Below are 26,746 nucleotides of genomic sequence, written 5' to 3'. Positions count from 1 at the left end.
GTTACCTAATTGAGAAAAAAGGCACGAAGCGCATCCCGAAGTCAATGCGCGAGGCAGTGTCGTGTCTCGAGGAATACTCCAAATTCAGGCCTTCTGGCGACTTCCCCTCGCGAAATCGCGGAGATTTCCTATCAGACTCTAGTCTGATGCGTCGTTGTCCATTAAGCATTGCAGCTCGGCACAGGCGAGCCGATTCGAGGGAAAAGCTTCTGGTACCGAGACCTCGCAGTGATAGCCATTTATTGGCGGAGGGCTGGATACTCTGGTGCTAGGAAGAGAGTTGGCAACGTCATAACGCGAGGTGTGATTGTTTCGGGGTGGCTGTGCAGCTTTCAAGGCCCCCAGTCGTCCCTGGAGTCCCTGAGCGCCATGGCTGGTGAGGCCCAGGTGTCATTTAGTTCGCCTATTGTACTTGGGGATACCTCGACTGGTAGGGGACCCCTCTGTGGCCGGTGAGGGGCACTCAAGGCTCGTGGGCGCACCCCTAAAGGGCTTTACCAGGCAGGCCAGGGAAACTCCAGAGTCCGTGCCCCACTGGCACCTCCTGGTGGCCCTGCGGTGTGACACGCCCACATGGCGTTTCAGAACGCGTCCTCTTTCGAACCATCCTGTCGACCTGCTTTTCCCTCCAGCACCTCTCAGCGACATCGCGGTCGACCAGTTCGCCATATGCGTAACTCATCTCCCGCTCAATGGGAACAAGAATGACAGCCTGTCAAACCGTCTGTCTCCCGCGGTCCGAAGGGTGTCAATGTTTCACTCTCATCAACATTCCACCGCCAATTCTTCGCTCCTTGCACTATTGTAAGAAAGCACATCGCCCACAATGGGGGTGTTCTCTTGTGGCGACCACTGGTCAAAAGGATGGTCCTGTTTCTGAGACTCAAGCCCGGACGCGGCACGTGTATTCACTCTGATGTTGTGCTTCTTCCCTTTTTGTCACGCAGTATCCCACGACGGTAAAGTTCACTGCATTTCTTCTCCGTTGCTGTCTCTCATGTCGACCTTTTCACGTCCACTGTTCGAAGGGTAATCTGCTCTGAGCAGCCAGAAAAAGACCAAGACCGGAGCACGGATTCTTAGCAATGGAGGAAAGACACGTTCTACCACCCCAACCCACCCTCGGCTCTGCGTCGGCGGATATGGGGACGAGCACTGTGAGCAGCATGTCGCGTCTATGGAGGTCAAACCAGAGCTCAAATAGTGCTGCTGCTTCACCAAACCCCGCCGCAAAGACTTTCGTGGTGCCCCTGTTCCTGGCCACGTCCCGTCGCTCTGCCCGAAACGATATGTTCGCGCGTGGTGCATTGCCCGCCAGCACAAGGTCGAGGACTTCAACACGTTCAGTCATAGAGAGTGCGCCTTCCGGGGCTGTGGAAGCTCCACCTCTGTCAGTTCGACGAGATGATGAGGACGAGCAGTCAGACATGTACGCAGGTAGCCTGCGGGATCAGCCGTCTGTCGTTGAGTCAATCGAACCGATACCACTTGCCCGGAATATGGACGATGAGCCGACCCCTTCCGAACGTCAAGCCATGCGGTCATATCGAAACGGCAGCAGTACGAGCGGCAGCAGTCGTTCCTCAAAAAGAAGAAAGACAAAATACGGCATTTTCTCGAGGAAGTCATATCGTGACCCAGATGTCAACGCAAAGGCAAGAATCAGCTTCGCATTTGGTGTCACTTTGTTGGTCGCGGTAGTCATTTGTGAGTTGGCCACCACAATGCTACAAAGATATGACTGACACATACAGATTTGGTCCTCGGGACTACCACGAGTGTGGGCAGAAATACCATGTTCCATGTCCTCTCCATCCTTCTGATCTTGACCTTGACTGGGATCTTCATCCATCAACTCCTTCGCATGTGCATGCTCATGCGACGACCGCGGAGGTCGAGACATCGGACAGCGCACGGAACCCGACGCCGGCATTTGGCAGGACAAACTGGAGGCCGTCGTGATAGAAGAGAGAGACAAAACGGGCGGACTGAAGACCTGATTCTTGAAAAGCCCATCCAGATACACATGTCCACGGACACCGGCTTCAGTCCAGATGTGGAAAATGCAGCTCCAATTCGAGTTCCACCACCTGTGTATGGTAATACGCGAACAAGCATGGTAAGCATCCGAAAGGAGTGAATAACACGGATTACTGACGCTGTTTGGCAGAGGCTGAACCCGGACTTAGTCCATTGGAAGGAAGTCCAAATCCCGCCCACACCTTTGACGCCTACGTATGAGGAGGCGCTGAACCAGGTACATCAGACTGTCGGATATCGTCCACCAAGCTACTTGTCGGAGAGTGGTACGACAGTAGCCCTGGAGAATCGGGCCAGGGATGTTGATGCTGCGCTTGAAAACATTCATCCCTTGGAGCGCGAACGGATGAGGACGTTGACAGCTGCTGCGCTAGAGGGTTCCGACGCTGATCATGTGTAGGCATGAATCACAGAGTGATCAACGAGAACCTTTGTTTATTGAAAAAGATGGCCAAAGCCTTCCAAAACGCATCAGCAACACTATTTCGGTCTACGCTTTATCGCAGGACAAGGTTTCAAGCTCGTGGTAGATTTCGTCGATTGAGACTATTTGAGTCTATTGCATGTCGGCAAGCTCATTCATGCCTCATTTCGGGGCCGTTTGGGGTATCTCGACGTTCATATTGCTTTCCCTCTTAGCTCCAATTGTTTCATATCTCATCATATTCTCTTGTTGGCGAGAAATCTAGTGCTTGGCTGCCTCTTTGTGGACATCGGCCTTGCGGTCGTGCTTCTGCTCATCAAGCTTGTCTGAGAGGGCATCACCGGCTGCCTGGGCACGAGTGGTGATGTCGGCGTTGTTGTCTTTGGCAACGTTCTTGTTGGCCTCCTTGGAAGCAGTGGCGCTGGTGCCGGAGATGGACTCCGTGACGTAGTTGACGGTGTTCCTGAGAGTGAACTGTCAGTAGATGCAACGACGAGTGTAAGGTCAAGAGGAGATGAAGGGGGTCACGTACTTGATGGTATCCATTGCGGCGATGAACAACTGATGGTTGTAGTGTTGAGATATGTTTTGTAAGTTTTGATGGTCTTTCGTTTGCGAGGTTACCAGGTATTTGCTGATGATGAGAAGGAAAAGATTTCCAACCCGAGGGACTCTCAGTTTATATAGACCACAAGAGGCTCTCAGTGAAGGCACAGTGACGATCAGCTGCCAACTCCTCGATCTGCGTGTCTTGCACCCCACGATCGAGAAAGCATATGCAACTACGTCATGTCGAGATCCCAGCAACGCCAATGACGTCTTCCAACCAATCAGAAGTATGGACAGGCAGTCCACGTGACTGTGCCTGGAGCGGCGGCCTTGGCAAAACCCATCAACCATTCCCTTTCCGGCCTTTCCCATCAAAGCCTCCTTATTGCTCAGGCATACAAGGGCGAAATCAAGCACTGCCACAGCTTCCGCCCATCGACCGTTGCTTTGACATGTCAATCTGATCTCGATCAGGCTTTGCCATGGTCTCCACCTCAGTGATCACGGCATCTGCTCTTCAACAAACAATCGGCCGACGAACTCCCCGCACTCCCACGGCTGACCAAAAATTCTCATGCACTGTCGAGCCAAATACCTACCTAGGTACGGAGGCGCGCACCAAAAGTATTGAGTTAGCGTCGATTATTCACGTGAGTGAATGACAGCTAATCAAAAGACGATGGACTTTATCCTCGTTGCCCCTCACAACAGCCCCCAGAGATATCGGAGCTCTATTCCTTAGGCGTACCTCCCCCTATTAGATAGCTTAAGCTAGCACCTATTAGCCACTCCCTCTAGGGGAGAGATAGGCACTAGCCCCTATAAGCTCTCAGAACTTGGCTGTCACAATGCGGAGCTTCGTCATTTGAGTTAGCGTGTTAACGCTAACTCAATCCTTTTGGTGCGCGCCTCCGTACATACTTAGCTACCTACAGGTAGGTAACAGGTGCCAGCTGGCATCGTGTTTTCCCCTCAACTTGGATCTACGGCAACTCTGGGTGATATAGACTATTCTTCCTCGACCAACAACAACACCGAGTACCTACCAAGCACCCAGAAGAGACTTTCAGGCTGCAACAATGGTGACACCGAATGAGGCTAGAGAGCGATGCCCTATAGGTTTTCAGAGAAGTGGTTTAACAAGCAGTCACCTGGGCAAATGGAGAACTTCCTAGCGAGCTAGCTAACTTTATTCATGGCTATATCTGCTTTGAGTATGAAGCGCAAATACCTAACTCCCCATTTAATGAAGCACACTAACTTCTATACAGCTAGCCCTTGTCTGCTCTGAATACTTTTCCTCGGCTTACCTTCTTGGTCGACAAACACGGACTAATACCTCGTCCAGTGACTCCCCAACCAGTGAGTGGAATTCAAGGTGGCACACTTCTGGCCTGCCACTGCTTCTAATTAATACTCGCTATATGTACCTTCCGTTTAGTGCTTGCTTGGCTCGTTCCATCATCACCTTTTCCCACTGAGATCTGCACGCTTTTCTTTTGGCAGGTCGCTATGGCTCGCACGAATCAAGCAGATTCATCTATACACGTGCAGCATGCCTCGGAGCTGTCACTTCATGGCCAACCGTTGCTGTATCTGTTAAAAAGCCGTGCAAATGTCGTGTCAATCGTTCCTGCATTTGCATTTCCAAAGCTTCCAGGTTTGCCACGTCGTTCGTTTCGCTGAGCTTACTGTACGGCCTTCCCTCCCGTTTGCTCAGATAACCAATAATAGCCCCAGTGATAGCTTGCAACTGCTGACGAAACCAATCACAATGGCCATGAAAACACTGCTTATCTCTGCACTCGCTGCCAGCCTTGCGTGGGCGTCTCCTGCTCGACGAGCTAGCCCCACTGTCAACTCCACCACCTGCAATGGTCACACTTATGTCTACCAGGCTCTCGCTGGTTACGGATTCACGCCGTCGGATTCGCGCGACAAGTTTGGCGATACTGCAGGAGGTTTCGGCAGTAGCGCCGCCATCGACCAACACTCGTGGAAAGTCGACAGCAACGGGACCTACACTGGCATTCTGTGGACTCTACCCGACCGTGGATGGAACACGGAAGGTACATTGAATTATCAACCTCGAGTCCACAAGTTCCAGGTCACCTTCAAGCCCAACTACAATGCCACAGCCGCGAACCCAAGCTCGCCAAACGTTCACTTGCAGTACCTCGACACCATCCGTTTCACAGATCCTGCCGGAACACCACTGACTGGTCTCGATGCCGATCTCAGACCCCCCTACCTCACATTTCCTGGCTTTCCCGAGCTTCCAGCCGCGACTTATACGGGTGACGGCTTTGGCGGTAATGGTACGGGAGGTCACCGTGTTGTTGGAGACACTGAAGGGCTCGTCCTCAGCCCTGACGGCTTTTGGGTTTCTGATGAATACGGACCTTACATCTACCATTTCGACCATAGTGGTAAAATGACAGGGGCTATCCGACCTCCATCGGCAATCATTCCAGAGAGAAACGGTACCGAGTCTTTCAACGCTGATAGCCCACCTCGTTATAACCCTGACTTCGAGACGATCCCCGCGAATCCTGACACCGGACGGTCCAATAACCAAGGCCTCGAGGGTCTGACCTCTTCGCCCGATAAGAAAACTCTCTACGCGCTGATGCAGTCGGCGTTGGCTCAAGAGGGTGGCGACAATTCATCAACACGACGACTTAGTCGGTTTCTCGAATACGATGTGAGTGATCCGTCTAATCCAATCTACAAGGCAGAATATATGGTTCCACTCCCGCTCTTCAGCAACAACACTTTGGTTGCTGCCCAATCTGAGATCCACTACATCAGCCCGACTCAATTCCTTGTTCTCGCCCGTGACTCTGGCCGTGGTCATGGCCAATCCAACTCACTATCCCGATACCGCCACATCGACGTCTTTGACATCTCCAAAGCTACCAATCTGGCCGGAAACACATACGACTGCACAACTTGTTCTGCGGCTTCCGTGAACGGTGTTCTCGCTTCGGCCATCATACCTGCTACCTATTGCTCATGGCTCGACTACAATGTCAACTCTCAGCTCAACCGTTTCGGGCTACACAATGGTGGTCTACAAGACGCCAGCCTTCTGAATGAGAAATGGGAGTCAATAGCCACAGTCCCTGTCAACCCTTCCAGTGCTACCTGCAAGGATGGATACACCAAGTCTGACGGCGAGTATTTCATATTCAGCTTAAGTGACAATGACTTCATCACCCAGAATGGATTTATGAACGGCGGGTTGTTGCCGTACGCAGACGAAAGTGGATTCAATCTTGACAATCAAGTTTTGGTCTTCAAGGTTACCTTGCCTACCAATTGAACTACGGGAGGAGCTCATCGGCATTCCCCACGTGGACCGACATGAGGTGAGCAGAAGCATTTACCTCGTACCATGGCGGAAATGAAGCTAGTTATGCCGTTGCTAAGGCAGTTCCCCTCGTCCCCTACCACACCTCTGAAATAATGGACACTCTGCACATACAAATCCTTATAGTATATAAATTTCGCTTCGTATACCTCTGTCTCACAAGAGCAGGGAGAGGAAATTCGCAACACTGAATACTTTCCACCCAGAGAGTATGGCCAAGAGCAAGCAAAAATTGGTCTCCCTGCGTTTTCGCATTCAAATCCATCCTCAGTCGGACAGTCCTCGCTACTCGTAAGTCGAGTAGGATCGGACCCTGGCACCGAGAAACGCCCGGAAACCACGGCGGGCGCAAAAGTCGCCTCCTGGCTGCACTTGTCGATCTCGGATGGGCCCGTGCTACGGCTCGCGCGACTACCATCCGAGATGCGTGAGGGATATTCTGTTTTGTTGGACCACCCGCAGTTTGAAGCTCTGCATATACCAGCCATCCCCCTTTCCCTTTCACTCTTTTGTCTCGCGACGGCTGCCCAAATCGGTCTGCCTGGAGACGTACTTGCTGAATTGTCCATCTGGAGAACCCTGGGTCAGCTATTCTGGGGCGCCCTATCGCGCTCACTACGCTCACCTCATCCCCAGCTTTGCCCTGACTTAAGTGGCTTGGTCGGAAAATATCCATGAACCTTCAGCCGCAGCCACCAGCTCGGCCTCGCGTTTTCGGCACCACCAGCCTATTCGTATAGCAGCTGAAGTGGTCCATATGTCAAACGGCTATCCGGATGTGGGGTACGCTTTTTTTTGTTCTAGTGATTGACATCGCATTCTCAACCATGCTCCTAGAGCTGATCCCGGACCTCTCGCCGGCTGCTCTACCTCTCCTTTCCCCTTTCATCGGCCTTCCAGAATGGCAAGGGATACTGACCGACGAAAATCGCTCATGGGTGGAAAAGCCAAAGTATGGAGGATGATTTGCTCATCCTTCCCGCTCCTTTTGGTGCTCTTACCTCAGGTCAGGGTCGCCTAAGAAGGACAGGGAAAGCCTGAGTGCAACCCTCGGCGCCCGTCCAATTGTAGCAGGGGTCATGCGACCTTTGTCAGGACGTCTTCTGTACAAGTATATGGCTCTCGACGGTGCCCTGCCTCAAACCGGTTTGAGAAGTTCTGACTCCTTTCCCTGGCAGGAAACGGATGCTATCACGGCTCTTTAATATACCTCTCTCGGGCCGCATCCGTGTAGCCATGAAGTGCTCTATATCTTCCTCCCATGGCTGAAAGGTTTTGGGGGTTGACTTGGCCCTGCCCTCATCGATCATACGCTCACGATCAGCATTAGTTATCAGCGACATCGTCTTGGACTTGATCATCTGCCAGCGACAGGCGCATCCAAGCAGATCTGCTCGTTCACTAACACGAGGCTATCCGGTCAGGAGGTCCAACGTCTCGGTTTGTAGGCAGAGCCCAGTGCCACCTACCACCTACCTATCAAGCCGTCATAAGACGTACAGTGGTCTTTTGCCCCCTTACACGAGCATATCCTAGAGACAGGATACCATTTTGGAGTCGGACTTCTACTCCCTATGCATTTCAGCACGCAAGGCTTCAGACAGCCCAGCTTCAGTCTAGGCAAGGCCTCGTCGACGAAAGAGCAGACGGAAATGGTGGCCAAGCAGACAACATCGTCGACGACGACTGTGAACATTGCCGATCTCGAGTCGCACATGGAAACCCTAGGCGTCTCGTGCTGGGACTTTGCCTACCCGACCGGGAAATGCGCACTTCCCGCCGTCCAGAACTGCTGCCCCGTCTCGGACGCGAAGTCGACCACGCGGAAAGCCGCACGAGCGGAGCACAAATCCAAGCATCAAAGCGCCGCCAATACCGAGACCGTGATGTCTGGACTGCAGGCAGACCAAGCCGACGACCGCCAATACTCGATGTCGAGCACGAAATCGCGATCTCAACATCATCATCATCACCACCACAAGAGCTCCAGCAAACACCACCACCGCAGCCGCAGCAACAACAACAACAACAGCAGTACCTTAGAGGTACGAACCTACCTCCTCTCCTGCCCGACCGTGGCCTCGATAATCTACCCGCAGACCTACACGACCATCTCCACACTCCTCCAGACGCCCTCGACCCAACTCGTCCTGTTAGTCCCGCAATCCAACATCGTCTGCCCCAAGGTATGCGAGCTGATGCGCCTGCCTCGCACGGCCGGCAGCGGGATCCGCGTCCTGCCCGTGCCGCCGGAGATCGAGATGCGTACCACCACCACAACGTGCGACGACAACGGCGACGTGGCGGAGTGCGAGAGCATCAGCAACATCGCCGACGCGCTGGCCGTCGACGAGGTCGTCACCAAGATCCTGAAAAACACCCCCACCAGGCACTTCGACGGGTATATCGCCTTCGAGGACGATCGCGCCGCGTGGACGTTTTTGGACCGTGTCGGCAAGGGCGTCAAGAAGGGTGCGTCGAGGAAGGGGTGCTAGACTAGGGGTTGCTTACCTGACGTACCTAGTTGAAAAAAAGGGATGGAGAAGTTGGGGAGCCTGGAGTTTTGAGCTTGAGATGGGGCGTCTCAACCATTAGTCAAGGAGTTTTTCAACATCTAGGGCTCGGGCCTTGAGCTGGTGGAGGATACATCCGAGTCTGGCTGTTTATATATTCCATTTTTTGGGTCTTTCGTTCTTTTCATTCCAAGCGTATATGTGTCGATGGCGATGCTCTCTGTGCCCTGGGCGCTGTGGAGAATTGTCTTGGACGAGACGGGACAAGACCAGATGGAATGAGATCAAATGATATCGTCCGATGCCTGACTGTCTTCCGCTCCTTCACATTGTCAATGAACGAGCCGTTTCTTGTTTTAATCTCGGTGAGAACACTAATGCCGCCGACGACGTGAGGGTGAGCTTCTTTGGTCGGGTTTGTTCAGTCAACTTTACCGTATTACATACAGCCTAGGTATGGAACTGCCTAAGTGTATGTATAGGCCCCCAAATACCTAGGAACATACGAGTACATTCTTCCCCACCTCCTCCTGATATACTGTTTCGCTTCCCCAGCATGACTACAAGGTACTACTTCGACGCAGCAAGCACCCACGCCTTACAAAGCACACCCCCATCGGCGGCTTTGGCCTCCTCAATCGACTTGGCCACAGCAGCAGGCCACTCCTTCTTCTCTTCTTCTGACAGTGTCGAAGCGACTGGCCCAAGATACGGTCCGGTCATGAAGTCCCTCATGCCGGCCAACCTCTCAGCGTCACCCACCACAATCTCCGTCTGGTAGACGAGGATCTTGTGCTTCTCGAAGCCAGCACTCACCAGCGTCTTGACGAGGACGTCCTCCTGCATGAACTCCTGGCCCGCCGCAGGCAAGGGGCCCGGGATGCTCGGTCTGACCTTCTTCATGGCCGCGTTGAGGACGGTGGCGAAGCCGAACGTCTCCCAGTTGGCGACTATCGCGGTCCCAACACCGGGCTTGAGCGTGCGGTACAGTTCCCGCATCGCCATCTCGGCGTTGTCGAAGTTTGCGATGCTGAAGTTGACGATCCCGAGGTCGAAGGTGTCGTCTCCAAAGTCCAGAGCTTGAGAGTCGGCCACGCGAGCGGTGACTTTGGGTCCTTCCCAGCCTCGAGCGGAGATCTCGCGCTGCAGGGCCTCGATCATGGCTTCGGTGTAATCCGTGGCATGGACGGTCGGTACCGGCAGGTCGGCGCTTTGGCAGAAGGCGAGTAAGGCCGAGGTCGCGGTGCCCGGGCCTGAAGCGTTATCGTGCACAGTCACAGGGTCAGACGAGGTGAGCGGGTTGCTGAGACGTGATCGGAGAGGCCCGTTGAAGGCTTGCAGCAGGAGGTCGTAGGTTGTGTTCGAGGTCAAGTGGGCATATTGCGGCGCCAGGAGGGCGAAGTATAGTTGGAATTTCCGGTCGCGGTCTGTCAGCTCAGGCATGGCTGCAAGGGTTGTGTACTCAATGGCTCATGATATATCAAAAAGGTCTATGGCCAGCCACCAGAGATGCTTTCACGGGGTATTTGAATGTTCTTGCATGTGCGGGCTTCTCAAGTAGGTATCCCCGGCACCATTGACGTCAAGGTATCCCGTATAGGCCGCGTCTGCTCCTACATACTGAGCATTGAATGAATACCAGAGAAAGGACCATGTCGTGCCGTGCCGAGTTGGAAGGCCTTGCAGACCACGTTGCAGCCAAGCCACAGCCCAGAAAGCCGGACGATTGGGTTCAATGCGCGCAGATCTTATCTGTACGGAGCAAAATGGGCATGCATATGGGCCGACTTCACTCTTACCCCACATGTCCTTTGTCGCTCCTACCAAGGGACGTTCATCCGTAGAGCGAGAGCGATCATGGCCTTGAATACAGCCTAGCTCAGCCGATATCCGAGCTCTGACTGAAGTTCAGCATTGCACAGCGTTGCTTGCATTCAACCTTGGCTCCAAAGGACTAGTCTTCCAGGTTGGGGACCCGAGATGGACTGGATTGCAATCTACCACTCTTTCTTCAGCGAGGAACCACTGTGCACAATGTTTGGTTCTTTGGCATAAGCCTGCAAGTCCTCTGAGGACTTCACATTGGGCTTCCAAGACTATCAAGGAAAGGGTACTCGTAGCCTCGGCCTCTCGGCTGAATGCGCCTCCACTTATTGAATGAATACCTAGGCAAGAGAGTATAATAGAATAAACACTCGACGATGGAAGAGGCCCAACTTGCGTACCTAGTCAAGCAATCTATGTACATTTGCTCATCATGTCGTCGCCCACCGCAAACTACAAATTCAACCAGATCGGCATAAGAGTCTCTGACCTCCAGCGATCCTTACACTTTTACCAGGATGTGCTGGGTATGAAAGAGCTTGGACGTATGGAGTTTGAGACTGTGAAGATTTGCTTTGTGGGATATCCTGAAGGGGCTGCGGGCCCAGATGGGACCGCGACAGGCAGGTCGTTTCTGGCGAGAGAAGGCGTGCTGGAGTTGATCTGGTCGGAGGTACGTGACTCCCCTTGACGAACTACGACATCGTAGCAGATATTTGGACGGGCAGAGTGCCGGGCCTAGAAGCTTCATTTATGCCATCGGAGCTAATCCAGGTGCAGCACTCCTCGAAACACATAACCAATGCCAACGAGCACCCAGGGTTTGGCCTGATCAAGCTCTGCTTCACGGTTCCAGATATCTCAGCTTGCATGAAACGAATGGAAGACAAGGGAGTCAAAGTCCTCAAACAGCCCGGCAGTCCGCAAGGTCTGGAAGTGGCAGCGCGGGCCACTGGGGCAGAGATGCCTGAGAAGGGGAGAAACCAGGGGCTTTGGAAGGCCGTCACTGGAGTAGGGTTCGTCGAGGATCCTGATGGGTACTTGATCGAACTCGTGCAGTACTGAACTTGATCCGAGAGAATGACGGAAGTCGACTTGGATCCATGGCAGCTGGGGACCAGTGCTCGACTTCTGCAGCACAGACCAACACATCTCTCAGCTCATCACATGATATCTGGGAATAAGAAACTGATGAAGTACCTAGTAGTTGAATGATAACAGAGAAATGAAAGGCGACTGATGCCTTCCAGGTTATTCAGCGACGGTGACGGCGAAGGCCGATTATTGCGTCATTGCGTCACTGCAGTTTCTTCTGTGAACTTGGACTGGGCTCGTGGGCTATCGATAGAGGGACTGCGTGGACTCCTTGACACGACCCCTCCAACTCACAACTCACACGACCTTCTCATCTTTCACCACACCGAATCACTCTCCCAAGTTGCGAATTCTTTTCTCTTCTTCATAAACCTTAGACCTGTTCGCTTCTCCAGTTCGATCTACAATTCTCTTCCCAGATCTGCTTCTGCATTCCCTTGCATTCCGCAGCCGCAGTCGAATCAGGCTCCCTTGTTTCCACACCACTTCCGCAATCAACATGCCTCTTTTCAACGTACGTACGCTTTCTTCTTTCTCTGTCAATCTGACCATTACTGACACGTCGACAAAGGTCACCCTTAAGGAAAACGCCTCTCCCGAAGAGCTCAACAAGGCCAAGGAGAAGGCCAGGGCCGATGGAGGAACCATCAAGCACGAATTCACCCTGATCAAGGGCTTCACGTAAGTCTTCTGCGTTCGGGTGCTCTCTGCAGCGGAAATCTAACATTCTTTGGCCGATAGTGTCGAATTCCCTGAAGACAAGGTCGGCGTCCTCCAGACCAACGAGCACATCCACGTCGAGCAGGACAGCGAGGTCAAGACGCAATGATCAGGGTCCAAAGGCTGTCTAAACATCCGAACGCATTGCCTGGGTTTTTACAGGGGACTCTTCAGCCACTTTCAATTCACGAGCTTGATGTGTTATACCATTCCAGACTTTCATGAGCTTGATGATACCTTTCGTCACGATAGCAATGGACATCCGCGGTATACAATCACAGAAAACTTGAAAGGTCAGAGAATAACGTGGGTCTGAACCGGGGGAACGATGGACACGACTTTCAAACCGGATAACATGAGGCTAAGATGACACAATAAACCATACTCGGTGTTGAATCACATCGTCCGTCTCATCTTCCCGCTCTAAAAATCTGTAGCCCTCCCATTATATGTCCACTCTCCGCTGGGCCCCCATCTCAGCGGCTCATTCTTAGGACCGCCAACCTCCCCAGTTTTTGGATTCCTCTCTCCTTCAAACTCGGGCTGCGCCCGTCTCACCGAGTCGGGATGTAATTCTTCTCCTGCACCGCTTGCCTCGATCACGTGCTGGGCTCCCGTTTGCTCCTCGACACCGACACCGTTGCTCGAGGCTGAGGCTGAGGCTATCCTGTCGACGCGCTCGTCAACCGTGGCCTGCGCGTCGTCCCTCTCCGAGACCGACGAGTCGGGCGACTGATTGATCCGCGGCGGCGGTTGTGGCCGCGGCGTCGAGAACGCCCCCGTCGACTGCCGCTGCAGCGCCTCGAAGATCTCCTGCTCCTCCTTGGGCAGCCGCGGCGGGGCTGCCATGCCGCGCAAGCTGAACGGATCGTCTTTCCTCAGTCGTGCCGCATGGCTTAGCTGTCGAGCGCCGCTGCGCCCACGTGAACGCGGAAGTACATGTGAGCTTGGCCTGGAGATCGAGATTAATCGCAGGGCCGTGAACAAGTGGGCGCGGGGAGCGGCGCAGAGGGTGAGCGGGCGTAGAGGGTATGTGGCGGCGTATTTCATTTCTTGGGGTTGGTGGCGGGACAGAAAGGTGATGGACTTCAACGGAGGAGGAGAGAAGTGGTGTTCTTCCTGCTCTTTTCCTGGTTGAATGATGGGGGATAAATGATGTCTTGGTCCTATTCAGCAGGTGTGCGGAGGGTTGGCTCACAGTTGTGAACAATTGGTATGCAGGTTGGGCAATGTACCAGAAATTCGGATGAGGTAAATGGACAGAAAAGGACTCTAGCTACTAGTAGCGAGTGTTCGGAAACTGCACCGGCCGGCTGTTCTTCGGGGACTCCAGCAATGGTACGCCACAGTAGAAGAGGCGCGAGAATATCACCTCGAAAATTGGAAAATTCTAGGTTCAAGTGCAAATTGGATTATCTTAAGCTCAGAGTTGAAGACTCAGGCAACAGTCTAAAGGCATTACTGCTCTGTGACGCCTTCTCACTGAAAAGAAGCGAAAATACCAAGGTCCCAATCAAGGACGAGATCTAGCCAATCTCCATCCCCACGGTACGAGGGCCATCCACAAAAGACCTTCATTCTAAACCACCGATGAAGTTGGTATTGCGCTGGTGGTGGTGGTGGCGGTCGTCGTGGTGCTTGATGAGTTTGAAGGCGACGAGGCACCGGCGAGATCTGCTGCCCAAGCTCCACTGTTGAACTCCGAAAAGACTTGACTGATCTGGCCCGCCGGTGTGATTGTAAACATGTCCATACCCTTGACCTCATATTGGCCGGATCCGATGCCCTGTGCGAGCCATCGCCAGGCGATCTTATTGCAAGAGAAGAAAATATCGAGCGTGGTGAGGGTCGGGATCGGTGGCTGTGCTCCTTGTCCGCCAATGAACGCGGCCTTGCTTGGGAATGTTACGCCACCAAGCTACCCATTTGTGAGTATATACTCATGTTAAATCCTTTGACAGTGACTTACTGGGTAACCGGCCAACCAATTAATGGAGTCGCTGGTGTCAGTGAAGTTATCCGCTAGCAGTGCGTTCGCCTTTGTCGAAAAGTCTGCAGCCTGCGGAGCAGTCAAGAATGAAGCAAAGGTGTTGACAATGTTGGTCGCTTGAGCTGCGCTGACACAAGTATACGTCGGTGCCGTGATACCGAGGCAAGAGCAAGCACTGCTATAGCGAGCAGCTCCACTGCAAGCAGAAGCGTAGGTTGGCACTGTCGGAGTAGGAACTGGACTGAAGAAAGCAGAGCAATCTGCGTGTCGGGTCGCAAGAGCTGGTTGACCTGCTGAGCCCGTAACAGCTCTAACAGGCGTTAGCTTCGACCAAAGCAAGATCGTGAGTTCATACCTAGCGCAGTTATCTGCAGCACAAACACCTCGCTCGAAGAAGGAGCCGGTACCGAACGGATTGGCGGCCACAAAGGGCATGCAAGTGCCGAGCGCAAAGAGAAAAGACTTCATGGCGGAATGTGTTTTGGAAATTGCTTCAGGCCAAGTATGTGTTGAGGTGATGAGCTGTGATACAGCCTTGATGGGATGGGAAATCGAGTCTTTTTTAATCATTCGAGAAACAACAGGAGTACAGGACAAAAGGGGCTCACCACATTCAAGCTTACCACGGCATGTCCATCCTATTGTAAACAATCTCAGACAAAACAAGATCAGACAGATAGTTCGGAATGAAATCGGGCAAAAAATAGAGGTTAGAGCACGATTCTTCTGGTTCGATCTGGACATGTGTCACGTCCTGGACCATATTGCATAATGTAGAAGACTTCGCCTTGCGAAACCCGCTGAACAACCTTCATCAGGCACCAGAAATTGATGGCTCATCTGAATCAGGGACTTGAGTATATCAAGGCTGGACCGGTGTATTGGATGCAGTCAATATTGCAAGGAGGCCCGATAGACCGGTTATGTCTTGAGACAAGCTCGGGATATGTCACTCAAATCGAGGTGACATTTGAGATGAGTGGAAGGACTTGTCAGTCGTCTTCTCAACCGCATGATGGATAGGTGGGGGAATCCTTGCATAACCTGCATTGAGGGCCTCGCGATTCTCCTGGGTCTGGAATGCAGCTGTCTCAGATGGAGATTGAGCCCATGACAGGGCCGATGTCAATAATATCAATGGAAGCAAGGTCTCGAGGGTGAGTGTCAAGGTTCGAGGGAGACGAAAAGAGGGATGCACTGGTGAGGTCCGCCTCCTTCCATGCTTCACACTGATGGCGCCGGCAATTGGCCTCACGCCCTGCGCCTCGCTACGCCGGATTTCCCCGCATTTGCGCCTCCAAAAAAAAAAGATCCAGGAAAAAACAATGACTTCAGTGTGACTCGAAGAAAATTCTCCAATAGACCTTGACAAATCCGTGGTGTCTTCCTTAATAGACTGGTTTCCTATCTGCTCTCGCAGAGTGAGCAAAGTTCCTGATATTGTTGTCGTTGCCGTCATCGTTACCCCCCAATGGCGCTCTCACTGAGCAAGAGACTGGCATGCGCCCAGCTTTCCAAGCTTGCTGCTCCCTCACAGCGAGCTTCACTTAGTTGGCGACGATATGCCAGCGCCGCTGCTGTGCCCACCTCTTCCAGCATCCCCATTCAAGATGAAACCCAAATTCGGCATGAAACCTCTGTGCCCAACCCAGATCCCTCCTCGGACTCGCCGACGGCCACCTTTTTGAATCAGTCTACTCCTTACATGGTCCCTACCTACGTTCGCCCCCCACCGATGATGGTACAGGGAGAAGGGTGCTCTTTGTACGATAATGAAAACAGACAATATCTAGACTTCACCGCTGGCATAGCAGTTACTTCTCTGGGCCACAATGATCCCGAAATCACAAGACTGATTGCCCACCAGGCACAGCGATTGATCCATGCATCCAACCTCTATCACAATCCTTGGACCCCAACACTCTCTAAATCCCTGATTGAGGAGACACAGAAGCAGTCGCCCGGCTCGCCTTTGACTCAAGTCTTCATCTCGAACTCTGGCTCCGAGGCCAATGAGGCTGCGTTAAAATTTGCTCGAAAGGTCACATATGCCAAAGATCCCGAGTCAAAGCAGAGAGATATTGTGTCATTTCATGGCTCTTTCCACGGCCGCACCTATGGGTCACTCTCAGCCACTCCCAATAAGAAATACCAGGCCCCCTTTGGTCCCATGCTGTCTGGGTTCCGTTATGGAAAGTTCAACGACGTTGCGGGCGTCCAGCAGCTGATCAACGAGAACACTGCAGGAGTGATCGTTGAACCAATCCAGGGTGAAGGGGGTGTCAATGTTGCAACACCTGAGTTTCTCCAAGCCCTCCGCAAGCGGTGTGATGAAGTTGGTGCGATCTTGATCTTTGACGAGATTCAGTGTGGCTTGTCAAGGACCGGAGATCTCTGGGCATACATTGCATCCGGAGTGCATCCCGATATCTTGACATCCGCCAAAGCCCTGGGGAACGGCATTCCCATTGGAGCAACCCTCGTGTCAGGCAAGACCGTGGCGCCGTACATCAAGACGGGCGACCATGGGACGACCTTCGGCGGCAATCCTTTTGCCTGTCGAATTGCTCATCACGTCTTTGGCCGTCTCGCCAAGGCCCAACTACAGGAAGAAGTTCGAATTAAGTCGACCCTCTTCTTCAGCGCTTTCGAGACCATGAAGGAAAAGTTCCCGGGCGTCCTCTCCGAGGTCAGGGGTAAGGGCTTTATTGTCGGATATCAGTTGACCGACTCGGCAAAGGACAAGGCAACTGAGATCATTACTGCTGCACGAGAACGAGGTCTCCTAGTCATCACCGCTGGAGACGGTGTTATCAGAATTGTTCCTCCACTTGTTATCTCGCACGAGGAAATCAATAGAGGGCTTGCAATCCTTGAAGATGCGATGAACGTCGTTTTTAACAAGCCAAGTCAAGTGACAGGTACAACAGGTCAGCAAGAAATGGCCGGTCGCTGAAACACATTCTGGCTACGCAAGGCTCACTAGCCGAAACCGACACATTGGACTATGTTCTCACTTCACCCTCTGGCACTGTCATACCATGGACGCCCCGATAGTCTGGGCGTTGAGCTAATTGCCACTTTCCCGTCAAGATAGTGCTCTCCCCGACCAGTCTAAACACCTCGACCTTCAGTGGCCTGCAACATTTGATCATTTCCTTCTCGCTGTCACTCCCAAAGCCCCACAAGGAAAGATCTCCACCAGGGCATGTTGACAGAGCCATCAGGAGATCTTGTTCCGCAAAAAATTCGATATAGTCGCCCGGTTGAGCAGGACACGGATTCATGAAATATCTCCCCTGCGAATCCAGGCCTGTTACCTGGAACAAGTTGATCACGTCGTGAACATCTGATTCGTTGAGACCGAAAGGCAGGATAGCTCTTGTAAGGTTGGAGTGACAATGATAGTTGTACGATGCCTCGGGCCCTGAGAGCAGGGTATTGATATAAGGGTCACATCTGGTGCCAAGGAGGTCGTGGACTCTCCCTCCGGTCTCATCCACTCCATACCAGGAAAGGGAATCGGCGACGATGGTGCACAATGGACGCATATACGGTAGGCAGGACCAGAGACGATCATACGTTGTAACGTGTGACGAATGGAGCTGTTTTGTCCGAGAGGCCCAAAACCTCTCGCGAGGGTTATTCGCGTTCCATATATTCAAATCCCCTACAGGACTTGTCAGAACCCAGATACCTCTACCGAAGTTGCCCTTACCTACCGACTTGAGGTCCTTCGGGCGTGCTGATCCGGATAATACTCTTAGCTGGAGCTTTCCAAGCACGACCTGAACGGATAGGCAAGACAAATGACTCGACAAGTTCTCTGGGGCTTTGCTGGATCGACTGATACAACTCTTGATTGACCGTCAAGGGCGACCCGGCCGTAGGTAGATACGCGGGTTGAGGAGTGGGCAACGGCTTCCTCGCCTTCAAACGTTCCTCGTTGGATTGAGGGATAGACATCGTCGCTTGAGAATGCCACAAACCCAAGTCTTTAGATGGTCGTCTGTTGCAATCCAGCGGTCCCTGGTCTTTCCTCGTTCGTGTCGCAATCACACAGGATTGAAGGCCTATTTATGGGCGTTTGGCACGGACATGTCCGAACTTACACATTACCATGTTATCAAAGCTTATTGCTGCGATCCGAATCTACTCGAGTGGATAACACAAGTGTAGTAAGTCTTGCTTTCTTTCTTTATATATTGAGCATATAGTTAGTCATGAGCCCCGAGGTCGTCACGCGCAGGGCGTCCAAGCTGCAAATGACCGCAATGCCCAGCTTGCATCAGGCAACCCGCTATGGTCCCATCAGGGCCTAGTGAAACGGGCCGGCTATGGAGCGGTAGGTGAGGGTGATGGCTTTGGCGAGATCTCGTGCTACTCTACCGCGCACACTGCCTCACCAAGCAGCGCGTAGACCGCCTGGCATTTCTTGTATATTTTCGCGTTCTTTGTTGAATGGTTAAGAACGATGCTATGGCTATTCATGACCTTGGCAGGCATGGCCCAAAGACTCGCACAGCGTGTCTGACTTGCAAGCGGCGTCGGGTGAAGTGCAGTCTCGAAAGGCCTTCGTGCGCGAGGTGCGTCAAAGCAGGCAGAAATTGTGAGGGCTATCAACTATCACTGGTCCAAGAAGTTCCTGCGATCCCTTCCAAAGCGACTACTCCTCCACACCTCAGCACCTCTTCATCCTTGCTTTCGGCCTTTCGTGCTACACAGTCAGAATGGCAAGCCTACAGCTTCTACACCCACAGAATCGCATCGATTTTGGGCGGCGCTTTTGACACGGAGTTATGGCAGAACGTGATGCTCCAGGTCGCTGATACAGACCCTACCGTCCGCAACGGAATCTTTGCACTTGGCAATCTTTTCAGACATGGCCAAACGGGTGTTTCAGATCATGCATCAAAATGTACCTGTGCTCACTGTCGACAAGCTCTACGATACTACAACAAATCCATCTCGGCATTGTCGCATTTGCTGCAGGAGCCATGCACGCCGCAAGCCGCGCACGTCGCTCTTCTCTCATGCGTCATCTTCATTTGCGTTGAATTCTACCGAATGAACGATAACACTGCAATTTCGCTGATCTCCAAGGGATGTGGCATGGTCGCAGAAACTATCAAAAATCAGCCCGTGTCTGGAACAGCTTCGATAGATATGAGATTGATGAAAGTGTTCAATCGACTTTGGCTTCTATCAAGTATGTTTGGATATCGCTTACCAAGGCTGTCTCCGAAAGGTTCGCTGCTGTCTACCTCTGCTCAGCTTCCGGAATTCAACAGCATATAAGGAGCAAGGGATTGCCTACACGAGATTTCGGAACTTGTTCAGGGCTTGAGACTGCAGGTCTTTCAGGTGCATTCGAATTCGACCATGGCACACCTACCTGCGACAAAAGCTTCGCTTGAGGGGGAGCAACAAGCTGCCCTGCTTCTGTTGGAAAGTTGGCGAAGGAATCTGGAACACATTGTTTCACAACCAGCCATGGGTGCATTTCAACATTCGCAGGCGCATCTAATACTAAGAACCCACTACTTGACCACTCGGTTCGGCGCCTGTGCAAGTCTCGATCCCTCGGAGATGAACCACGAAGAGCACCTGCAGGATTTTAGGGGGATTGTACTTGCGGCAGAGGAAGGCCTGACGAGATTTCCTCTCAAAGATGAAGCCAGGAGCTTTTCCTTTGAAGGGTCCTTCCTGGCACCGCTCTACCTTACAGCACTCAAATGTCGGGAATCTGGCGTCCGAAGGAAAGCCCTTGAGTTGATGCATCTGACGGGGGCCAAGGAGGGATTATGGCATAGATCCGAACTGATTCGTGTTGCGACAAGAGTGATGGAACTTGAAGAGGGCCTGGCGGCCTTTGGCCCAGAAGGAGATCCGTCTGGAATCCCTGATCGCGGGCCGATGCTCTTTTACGATGTGCTTGCTGGACTGAACTATCGCAAAGCTGGAAAGACGTTTGTGGACGTCACATATCTCATATACGATACAACCAGTCCCCAACGTTGGCATACCAGGCAAGAGACTCTGGAAGTTGTGGAATGAAGATGGGTTTCACCGTTTGTCATCATTCAAAGTGAGTATACAACTCTTCAAGTAAAAAAGGTTGGAAGAAGCTTTCATCCTGATCTGGGATTGCGCATTACAGTTTGGGTGCCTGGAATCAACTCACGGATCACGCATCCACGGTACATACAGCAATCTCGCGTGCCCTGCGGCCCCAGACTCTGACAGACTCATTGCAACGTCTCCATTTGCGCAGCCTTGCCGACCTTTCCCCATCCGGTGCGGTTTCCGACATCCGAGCATCCTCTCACTATCACTCGTGGTGCAGTGTCACGAGTGTGTCGCGGGCTTCATCCCTTCGATCTTCTTCTCATTGAAGGAACTCAAAATCCACAGCTCATTCACCAACTTGCCTGTTGTCATCGGTCTCAGCCACACGCGGGGTTCGTCATGCTACCGGAAGGCAAATTGTCTCCAAAGCGCCCATCTAGTTATGAACCCGAGCATGGCTACCCATCTCCTCGCTCTCTTCCCCAGACGCAGTCAAGTACATGAGTCGCAAGTCTGGACAATGTCCATGGTGGCCCATCCTCCCTTGGCTGTGATTCTATTCCCAGGACCACAGTCTTTCCTACCTGGTCTAGCGTCAACTCTCTGCACATGTTTCCTGCAGAAGATACAACGTGGACGTTCGCAGTGGCTTTGACGGCTGTGCAGGCAGCCCTGTTTTACTTTGTATAAGTATGGCTTGTGTGCTCATCTCGGTCATGCACTGTTCACGACATATACAATCCTCTTGACAGTTGGGTGTCCAATCCCTACGATCCTGAGCATCTAGAATTTCACCCATTCTGCGCAGCACCCGATTCTAACCTCCCTGCCATGGCTCATATATCGTGGCTTACCTTCAATTTACTCATTTCGTTCCACTTCACTCTTCTCCTAGCTCAACTCCAATGCCCACCCTTGGGCCCCATCCTACCCTCACCAACAAACCTGACGCAGAATGTGCAGCTGCAACAGGTCCTCGCGGCCATCACTGCTCAGCTCCAAAATTTCAGCTCCTCCTCACTCGATAATGCCACGGCCCTCTCGGTGGGCGTGAGGTCCGTCCACGAGTCAGCACCTCTGCTGAGCTTCCACTACACCCCGCCAGTATTCAACAAGAGTGGCACGCACAATGTTGATGGCGACACGGTCTATTCCATCGGCAGTGCGACCAAGCTCTTGACGGCTCTCTCGATCCTCCAGCTGCAAGCGCAAGGGAAAGTTGACCTAGCGGATTCGATCACGAAATATGTCCCCCGGCTCGCGCAAATGTCCAATAAGAGCCAAGAAGACTCTCTACTGGCCGTCGATTGGGAATCTGTCACTGTGGATGCTCTAATGAGCCATCTGGGCGGAATCGGTGCAGACCGTGCGTATATAAACCACTCGAGACCGGCGGAGTAGGGGAGGGATGGGAGATGAAATTGACTGACACCATGGAGCGAATTGCAGTCACGAACAACGTTATCCCATATGTGCCCGGCATTACCGAAGAGACTGGCCTCCCTCCACTGACTCAATCCCAAGACTCACTTTCTTGTGGCGGAGTCCCTGGAACTCCGGGATGCACCTGGAACGGTTCGTTTCTGGCCTCTGGCACCACAATCCTTGTGCCCGCTGACTGACTGACTGACACTCTGCGTGATAATGTGACTAGACTTCTTCGACAACTTCGGTCGACGACCTCCTGTCTACGCACCCTTCACGACTCCGGTATACTCGAACATCGGCTACTCGCTCCTCGGTCGAGTGATTGAGAACGTCAGCGGGAAGACTTACGCGGTGTACCTCGAAGACGCCATCTTCACGCCGGCCAATCTCACCCGCACGTTCGTCGGTGCTCCCGCTAACAGCTCTCTGGGGTTCATTCCTGCCGCGACCAGCTGGTGGGGGACGTCTCTGGGCTACGAGAACAGGTAAAGTCTCACCCGTGGCCCCTCCCCCCGGGCGGATTGCAGAAAGAAAAAGCAATGGCCCCTGACTAACGATGCGTTGCGGTGCTGTAGCTCGGGCGGGATCTACTCGAGTAACAACGACCTCCTATCCCTTGGGGCCGCGATCCTATCGTCGTCGTCGTCGGTGTCGTCGAATACGAAAACCCTGCTCGCCCCGGCCCAGGCCCGCGCGTGGCTGAAACCCCGAACCTTCACCTCGTCGGCCGGTGTCTACGTCGGGGCACCGTGGGAGATCGCGCGCGGCGCGAACCTCACTGCGGACGGGCACGTGGTCGATTTCTACACCAAGACCGGCAACCTGGGCGACTACACGGCGATCCTGGCGCTGGTGCCGGACTACGACCTGGTCATGACCATGAATCTCGCCGGGCCCGACAGCTCCATCGCCGCGATCCAGGTGCTCTTCTCGACGCTGGTGCGGGCGCTTTTGCCACCGGTCGCGCACGCCGCCACGAGCGAAGCCGCGCACAGGTATGCGGGCACATACACCTCCCCGTCCTCGCCGGGGATCGGGAGCGGGACAAACTCGACCACGAGCACCATCACCCTCGTCGTCGACGACTACGGCCTCGCCGTCTCGACCTTTTCAGCCCGCGGCGTCGACGTGCTCGGCACCTACGCCGCCACCCTCGGGGGAGCCGACACCAACACGACCACCGCCATCCGCCTCTACCCCACGAACCTCGGGTCGGGGAACCAGACGGCCTGGCGCGCCGTGTACCAGACGAGTTCGGCGGCGGAACTCGCGGCCTTTGACGCGCAACTCTTTTTCCCCCAGGGTAGTTGCCAGTCGTGGACGGGGATTGATCTGCAAACCTACGGGTTCGAGGCGCTGGATTACTTTGTCTTCACGGCGGACGATGACGGAGGGGTGGTCGTGCAGGTCGAGCCCGTGGCGTGGCGGCTTGTGTTGGGGAGGGAGGAGTGATCGCCACAGGTCCGGGTAGAGGAGGAGAGGGGTGAGGAACCTCGAGAGGTGCCATGGATGGATGGATGGATGGAGAGGGGGGTTGTCGGTTCATAAGCAATCCGCATCCTCGCATGGGAGAAGGGGAATGGTGGAACGGGAGGCAGAGCTTGATTTCTAGGTATGTAAAACACGGACCGGAGCGTTTAAGTTTATTCAAGTCATAATCTCGTTCAATTAAAGCCGGCGAGCTACTTGATTAATGGTGATCACATCTGACTCCCAGAAACGCGCCGTGCAACCAACAACGACAAAAAGTGGCTGAGGTGCAACATGAAGTTTCCCAAATACAATAACACAGGAAATGAGGCTCAGCACTCCCAGAGTGATACTGTCGTACCACTTAAGGAACAGTCTTGGATGGAAAGTCGTCCAGAAAGAGACCCGTGCAAACATACCTCACACCTCCTCAGCCACAGCAGGTATCAAGCGGTCCTTCTCCGAAGCCGCTGCGGCAGCAGAGGCGTCTTCCCCGGGGATCTCGTCTGGAAGGGGCAGCCTCGTTTGGGGCGCGTGCTTGCGCAGGATCTCGGTGAGCCGGCCCTGGTAATCCCAGGACTTGATCTTGATTCGGCGCTTGCGGGAAGAAGATCCCAGGTTCTCTTTGGTCGCAGGCGTGAAACTCCAGTCCAGGCCCGTCAGAATACGCGGCCGGCGATGTGGCTCGAACCGACCGTCCCATTCATCGTTGGGTCTGCCAGGACTGTCACCGTCCTCGAGTCTGGGTCGGACTTGGTCGCCAGCTTCGCGCAGCCACTCTTTCCAGGCAGCGTTCATCGGTGCGATGGTGGTTGCTTCATTCAGCCATTGAGACGTGCCGGTCAGAACGATGGCAGTCCACAGCGCGCCGGTGAAGTTTCTTGCCTCCTTGTTCTTCTCGAAAACAGTCTCGGCTCTTTTGTAGGCCCCACTTCGCTTTTTCTCCAATATCCAGGCCTCTTGGAATCGACGCCATTCATCTCTGACCCTCTTTTTGAACTCCTCGACCCGTCCGATGACGATTAGTCCGTCAGGTTCCTGATTCTGCAGATGTTGTATCGGCATGACTTCGGTTTTGTATTCATGCTGCCAATGATACTTGCAAGGTTTTAGGGCAGAGACAGCCCAGTAGAGGACGTTCAACAAGATATACGAAGCAGCGAAGGCCACTTGAAGAATGTTGGATGCATTCGCCAGAGACACCACTCCTGTCATAAGCATGACAGTCGAGAACAGGGCCAGGGTACGATACGGAGTGTCTATTTCGAGGTAGGTCAGTATTTGCCTGCTTTGATGGCAGCGACAGCCTACCGTCAATCACATATTGTGCATGCTCCGTCTGGAAATACAGGCGGGCAATATGTTCGGAGCCCGGCCGAATTACTCGAATTGATCCCTAATAAGCAGTCTATAAGTGAGGAAGTTCGATGCGGATCTTGTCAACCTGTATAATGTCCCGGGTGAGGCGAGACTTCCGTCGAGAAGCTGTTATTGTCCGACCGCCTCCGCCAAAGAGAAAAGCAACCACGATGGCCGCGGACTCACATTGGGATAGTAAATAATGACATCGGAGCGAGGTATAACCCCTTTCCCTTCCCTTTCCACTTTCGGTTCTTGGAAGACCAAACTCCAGTGAGTACCAAATCCCACGAATGAGCTCACCATCGACAGCATGATGGTAGCCAACAAGGAGAAGCCATCGTGGTAATAGATGGAGAGCGCGATTAAAGCCAGAGCCATGGCACTTCCGACAATCGAAACCCAGAACAGCGGACCATACTTCTTAGGACCAAATGAACGAAGTGTCTTTGGTCCTGCAGGCGCAACCTTTCGCGTAACCTGGACAAGCTCAACCTGGTAATCTTCCAGAGGCTCGGGGTGCAGCAATTGGGCGAAGAAGTTGATTTCCTTTTTCACCATGCCGCTATACGCTCCGGCGACGATTCCAGCAGCTGTAGGCAGGCGGTATTTCCGTTCAGGTTCGAGCAGGGCGTGCGGAGCTGGCATAAGCCTAGGTACCGTGGACCACCAAGAAAGGCTTGTTACTTGAGCATTTCGAGTTATGGATCCTTCTCCCAGCACCGCAATGATACCGACAATGTCAAGCTGCAAGTCATTGAAATTGGCAATCCAGCGCATTTTGATGTGTGCACGAATCCTAGGTTAAGCCTCAAGGAGTCCAGTCACATTCTGGACTGGAGCGCTCAATGATACGCGCTTCGCAACTGGCGACTTCCGCAGTTTTTGTTTCTCGTGAGGCTGAAGCACAGGGTCGAAAAGAATCGAACGATGGGTTGTTCTGCCCTACGGCTGAAGGGGTAAGGCAGGCCATATATACCTGGAGGCAAGGTGCACACCATTGGCATGGAGATGCATTTCGTATTGGGAAATCAGGCCAACATCCTGGCCTTCACTGCCGGAACTGGCGCAATGCAGCGGGTTGAGCCCCAATCCGGGCATTGGCTCGTGTTAAGCGGTTGCAGAGTCAATCCAAGCACTGTAGCCTGCGCATTCATCCAAGACGACGTGGTTGCTCTCGTGCATTTTGATTTCATCACGAAATCAGCCATGAATAGAAAGTCACGAAGCCGTGTACAGTACTGGGTTTTTCGACAATAAGCCCTTGAAGGGGGAAATATCCGATACTGGAATCCTTTTTGACGGGCAGCTGCCCCGGGCGATGGGCCGAAGCGTAGCTCCCGTTTTGCGTTTGTCGTTGGGGGCGAGCCTAATGAGGCACCGAGTTTCGCCATGTCTGAGGCGAATGGGCGGCCTTATGTGGCAGCTTCCTTGCCATAGAGGCTGTGACAGGCATCGGACCCTGCCGGGGATGCTAGGCCACTGAGGCCCATAATGGCAGGAAAGCTGAGAAAGGCAAACAGATGCTTCAGCCAGTCGTTTTTGTTTCACAATAGCCTCATCCAGCCCATCAGCGGCTCCACCAGGACCACCACCCCTACGGATTTGGCACCGTTCAAGGTGTTTTCCAGGAGAGCAATGTGGGGGGGCTGCGGCGAGGGGGATTCCATGCCCACTACCTAGGCCATCATCTGGTGGGTGTCTGGGCTGCTTTGGAGGATTTGTCGGTTGCGAGGGAAATAATAATTATGGGATCGTACCTACCTACCTAGGTAGTTAGATCAAAGATATTGGTAAGGATGAAATAATCTTATAATCTTGCACCGCAGTTGGACTTGGTTCAGTTGTAGTCTTAACATTCTCCCGCCCATCGCAGCTCAGGCTGCGGCTCT

The 26,746-nt window shown here is 53.2% G+C and overlaps 14 protein-coding genes across 14 annotated transcripts; 8 read left to right on the top strand and 6 right to left on the bottom strand.

The window, feature by feature from the left end:
* Positions 1-1,085: 1,085 nt before the first annotated feature.
* Z520_03053 (uncharacterized protein) lies at positions 1,086-2,440 on the top strand (the record flags this gene model as incomplete). The annotated part of the gene is made up of 3 exons (XM_016773566.1): positions 1,086-1,707; positions 1,755-2,119; positions 2,171-2,440. 3 exons carry the CDS (start codon positions 1,086-1,088, stop codon positions 2,438-2,440), a joined length of 1,257 nt encoding a protein of 418 aa, XP_016635623.1.
* A 285-nt stretch (positions 2,441-2,725) lies between these two features.
* On the bottom strand, positions 2,726-3,010 carry Z520_03052 (uncharacterized protein; the record flags this gene model as incomplete). The annotated part of the gene is made up of 2 exons (XM_016773565.1): positions 2,726-2,927; positions 2,997-3,010. 2 exons carry the CDS (start codon positions 3,008-3,010, stop codon positions 2,726-2,728), a joined length of 216 nt encoding a protein of 71 aa, XP_016635622.1.
* Positions 3,011-4,787: 1,777 nt separating this feature from the next.
* Positions 4,788-6,338, top strand: Z520_03051 (uncharacterized protein; the record flags this gene model as incomplete). Its single annotated transcript, XM_016773564.1, has 1 exon — positions 4,788-6,338. The coding sequence occupies one exon, from the start codon at positions 4,788-4,790 to the stop codon at positions 6,336-6,338; it is 1,551 nt and encodes a 516-aa protein (XP_016635621.1).
* A 1,622-nt stretch (positions 6,339-7,960) lies between these two features.
* On the top strand, positions 7,961-8,881 carry Z520_03050 (uncharacterized protein; the record flags this gene model as incomplete). Its single annotated transcript, XM_016773563.1, has 1 exon — positions 7,961-8,881. One exon carries the CDS (start codon positions 7,961-7,963, stop codon positions 8,879-8,881), a length of 921 nt encoding a protein of 306 aa, XP_016635620.1.
* A 588-nt stretch (positions 8,882-9,469) lies between these two features.
* Positions 9,470-10,342, bottom strand: Z520_03049 (uncharacterized protein; the record flags this gene model as incomplete). The annotated part of the gene is made up of 1 exon (XM_016773562.1): positions 9,470-10,342. One exon carries the CDS (start codon positions 10,340-10,342, stop codon positions 9,470-9,472), a length of 873 nt encoding a protein of 290 aa, XP_016635619.1.
* Positions 10,343-11,156: 814 nt separating this feature from the next.
* Z520_03048 (uncharacterized protein) lies at positions 11,157-11,788 on the top strand (the record flags this gene model as incomplete). Its single annotated transcript, XM_016773561.1, has 2 exons — positions 11,157-11,396; positions 11,504-11,788. The coding sequence occupies 2 exons, from the start codon at positions 11,157-11,159 to the stop codon at positions 11,786-11,788; spliced, it is 525 nt and encodes a 174-aa protein (XP_016635618.1).
* Positions 11,789-12,317: 529 nt separating this feature from the next.
* Z520_03047 (uncharacterized protein) lies at positions 12,318-12,647 on the top strand (the record flags this gene model as incomplete). The annotated part of the gene is made up of 3 exons (XM_016773560.1): positions 12,318-12,332; positions 12,390-12,499; positions 12,560-12,647. The coding sequence occupies 3 exons, from the start codon at positions 12,318-12,320 to the stop codon at positions 12,645-12,647; spliced, it is 213 nt and encodes a 70-aa protein (XP_016635617.1).
* A 314-nt stretch (positions 12,648-12,961) lies between these two features.
* Positions 12,962-13,387, bottom strand: Z520_03046 (uncharacterized protein; the record flags this gene model as incomplete). The annotated part of the gene is made up of 1 exon (XM_016773559.1): positions 12,962-13,387. The coding sequence occupies one exon, from the start codon at positions 13,385-13,387 to the stop codon at positions 12,962-12,964; it is 426 nt and encodes a 141-aa protein (XP_016635616.1).
* A 730-nt stretch (positions 13,388-14,117) lies between these two features.
* Positions 14,118-14,996, bottom strand: Z520_03045 (uncharacterized protein; the record flags this gene model as incomplete). The annotated part of the gene is made up of 3 exons (XM_016773558.1): positions 14,118-14,456; positions 14,508-14,838; positions 14,884-14,996. The coding sequence occupies 3 exons, from the start codon at positions 14,994-14,996 to the stop codon at positions 14,118-14,120; spliced, it is 783 nt and encodes a 260-aa protein (XP_016635615.1).
* A 1,003-nt stretch (positions 14,997-15,999) lies between these two features.
* Positions 16,000-17,484, top strand: Z520_03044 (uncharacterized protein; the record flags this gene model as incomplete). Its single annotated transcript, XM_016773557.1, has 1 exon — positions 16,000-17,484. The coding sequence occupies one exon, from the start codon at positions 16,000-16,002 to the stop codon at positions 17,482-17,484; it is 1,485 nt and encodes a 494-aa protein (XP_016635614.1).
* A 49-nt stretch (positions 17,485-17,533) lies between these two features.
* Positions 17,534-18,494, bottom strand: Z520_03043 (uncharacterized protein; the record flags this gene model as incomplete). Its single annotated transcript, XM_016773556.1, has 2 exons — positions 17,534-18,198; positions 18,251-18,494. 2 exons carry the CDS (start codon positions 18,492-18,494, stop codon positions 17,534-17,536), a joined length of 909 nt encoding a protein of 302 aa, XP_016635613.1.
* A 513-nt stretch (positions 18,495-19,007) lies between these two features.
* Z520_03042 (uncharacterized protein) lies at positions 19,008-20,585 on the top strand (the record flags this gene model as incomplete). The annotated part of the gene is made up of 2 exons (XM_016773555.1): positions 19,008-19,737; positions 19,936-20,585. The coding sequence occupies 2 exons, from the start codon at positions 19,008-19,010 to the stop codon at positions 20,583-20,585; spliced, it is 1,380 nt and encodes a 459-aa protein (XP_016635612.1).
* Positions 20,586-21,428: 843 nt separating this feature from the next.
* Positions 21,429-23,477, top strand: Z520_03041 (uncharacterized protein; the record flags this gene model as incomplete). The annotated part of the gene is made up of 4 exons (XM_016773554.1): positions 21,429-21,963; positions 22,047-22,172; positions 22,252-22,510; positions 22,601-23,477. The coding sequence occupies 4 exons, from the start codon at positions 21,429-21,431 to the stop codon at positions 23,475-23,477; spliced, it is 1,797 nt and encodes a 598-aa protein (XP_016635611.1).
* A 438-nt stretch (positions 23,478-23,915) lies between these two features.
* Positions 23,916-25,634, bottom strand: Z520_03040 (uncharacterized protein; the record flags this gene model as incomplete). Its single annotated transcript, XM_016773553.1, has 3 exons — positions 23,916-24,754; positions 24,807-24,891; positions 25,041-25,634. The coding sequence occupies 3 exons, from the start codon at positions 25,632-25,634 to the stop codon at positions 23,916-23,918; spliced, it is 1,518 nt and encodes a 505-aa protein (XP_016635610.1).
* Positions 25,635-26,746: the final 1,112 nt, after the last annotated feature.

Source organism: Fonsecaea multimorphosa (assembly GCF_000836435.1).
Source record: "Fonsecaea multimorphosa CBS 102226 unplaced genomic scaffold supercont1.4, whole genome shotgun sequence".
NCBI lineage: Eukaryota > Fungi > Ascomycota > Eurotiomycetes > Chaetothyriales > Herpotrichiellaceae > Fonsecaea > Fonsecaea multimorphosa.
Note: the sequence above shows the minus strand (reverse complement) of the source record. Positions and strands in the feature narration are given on the sequence as shown.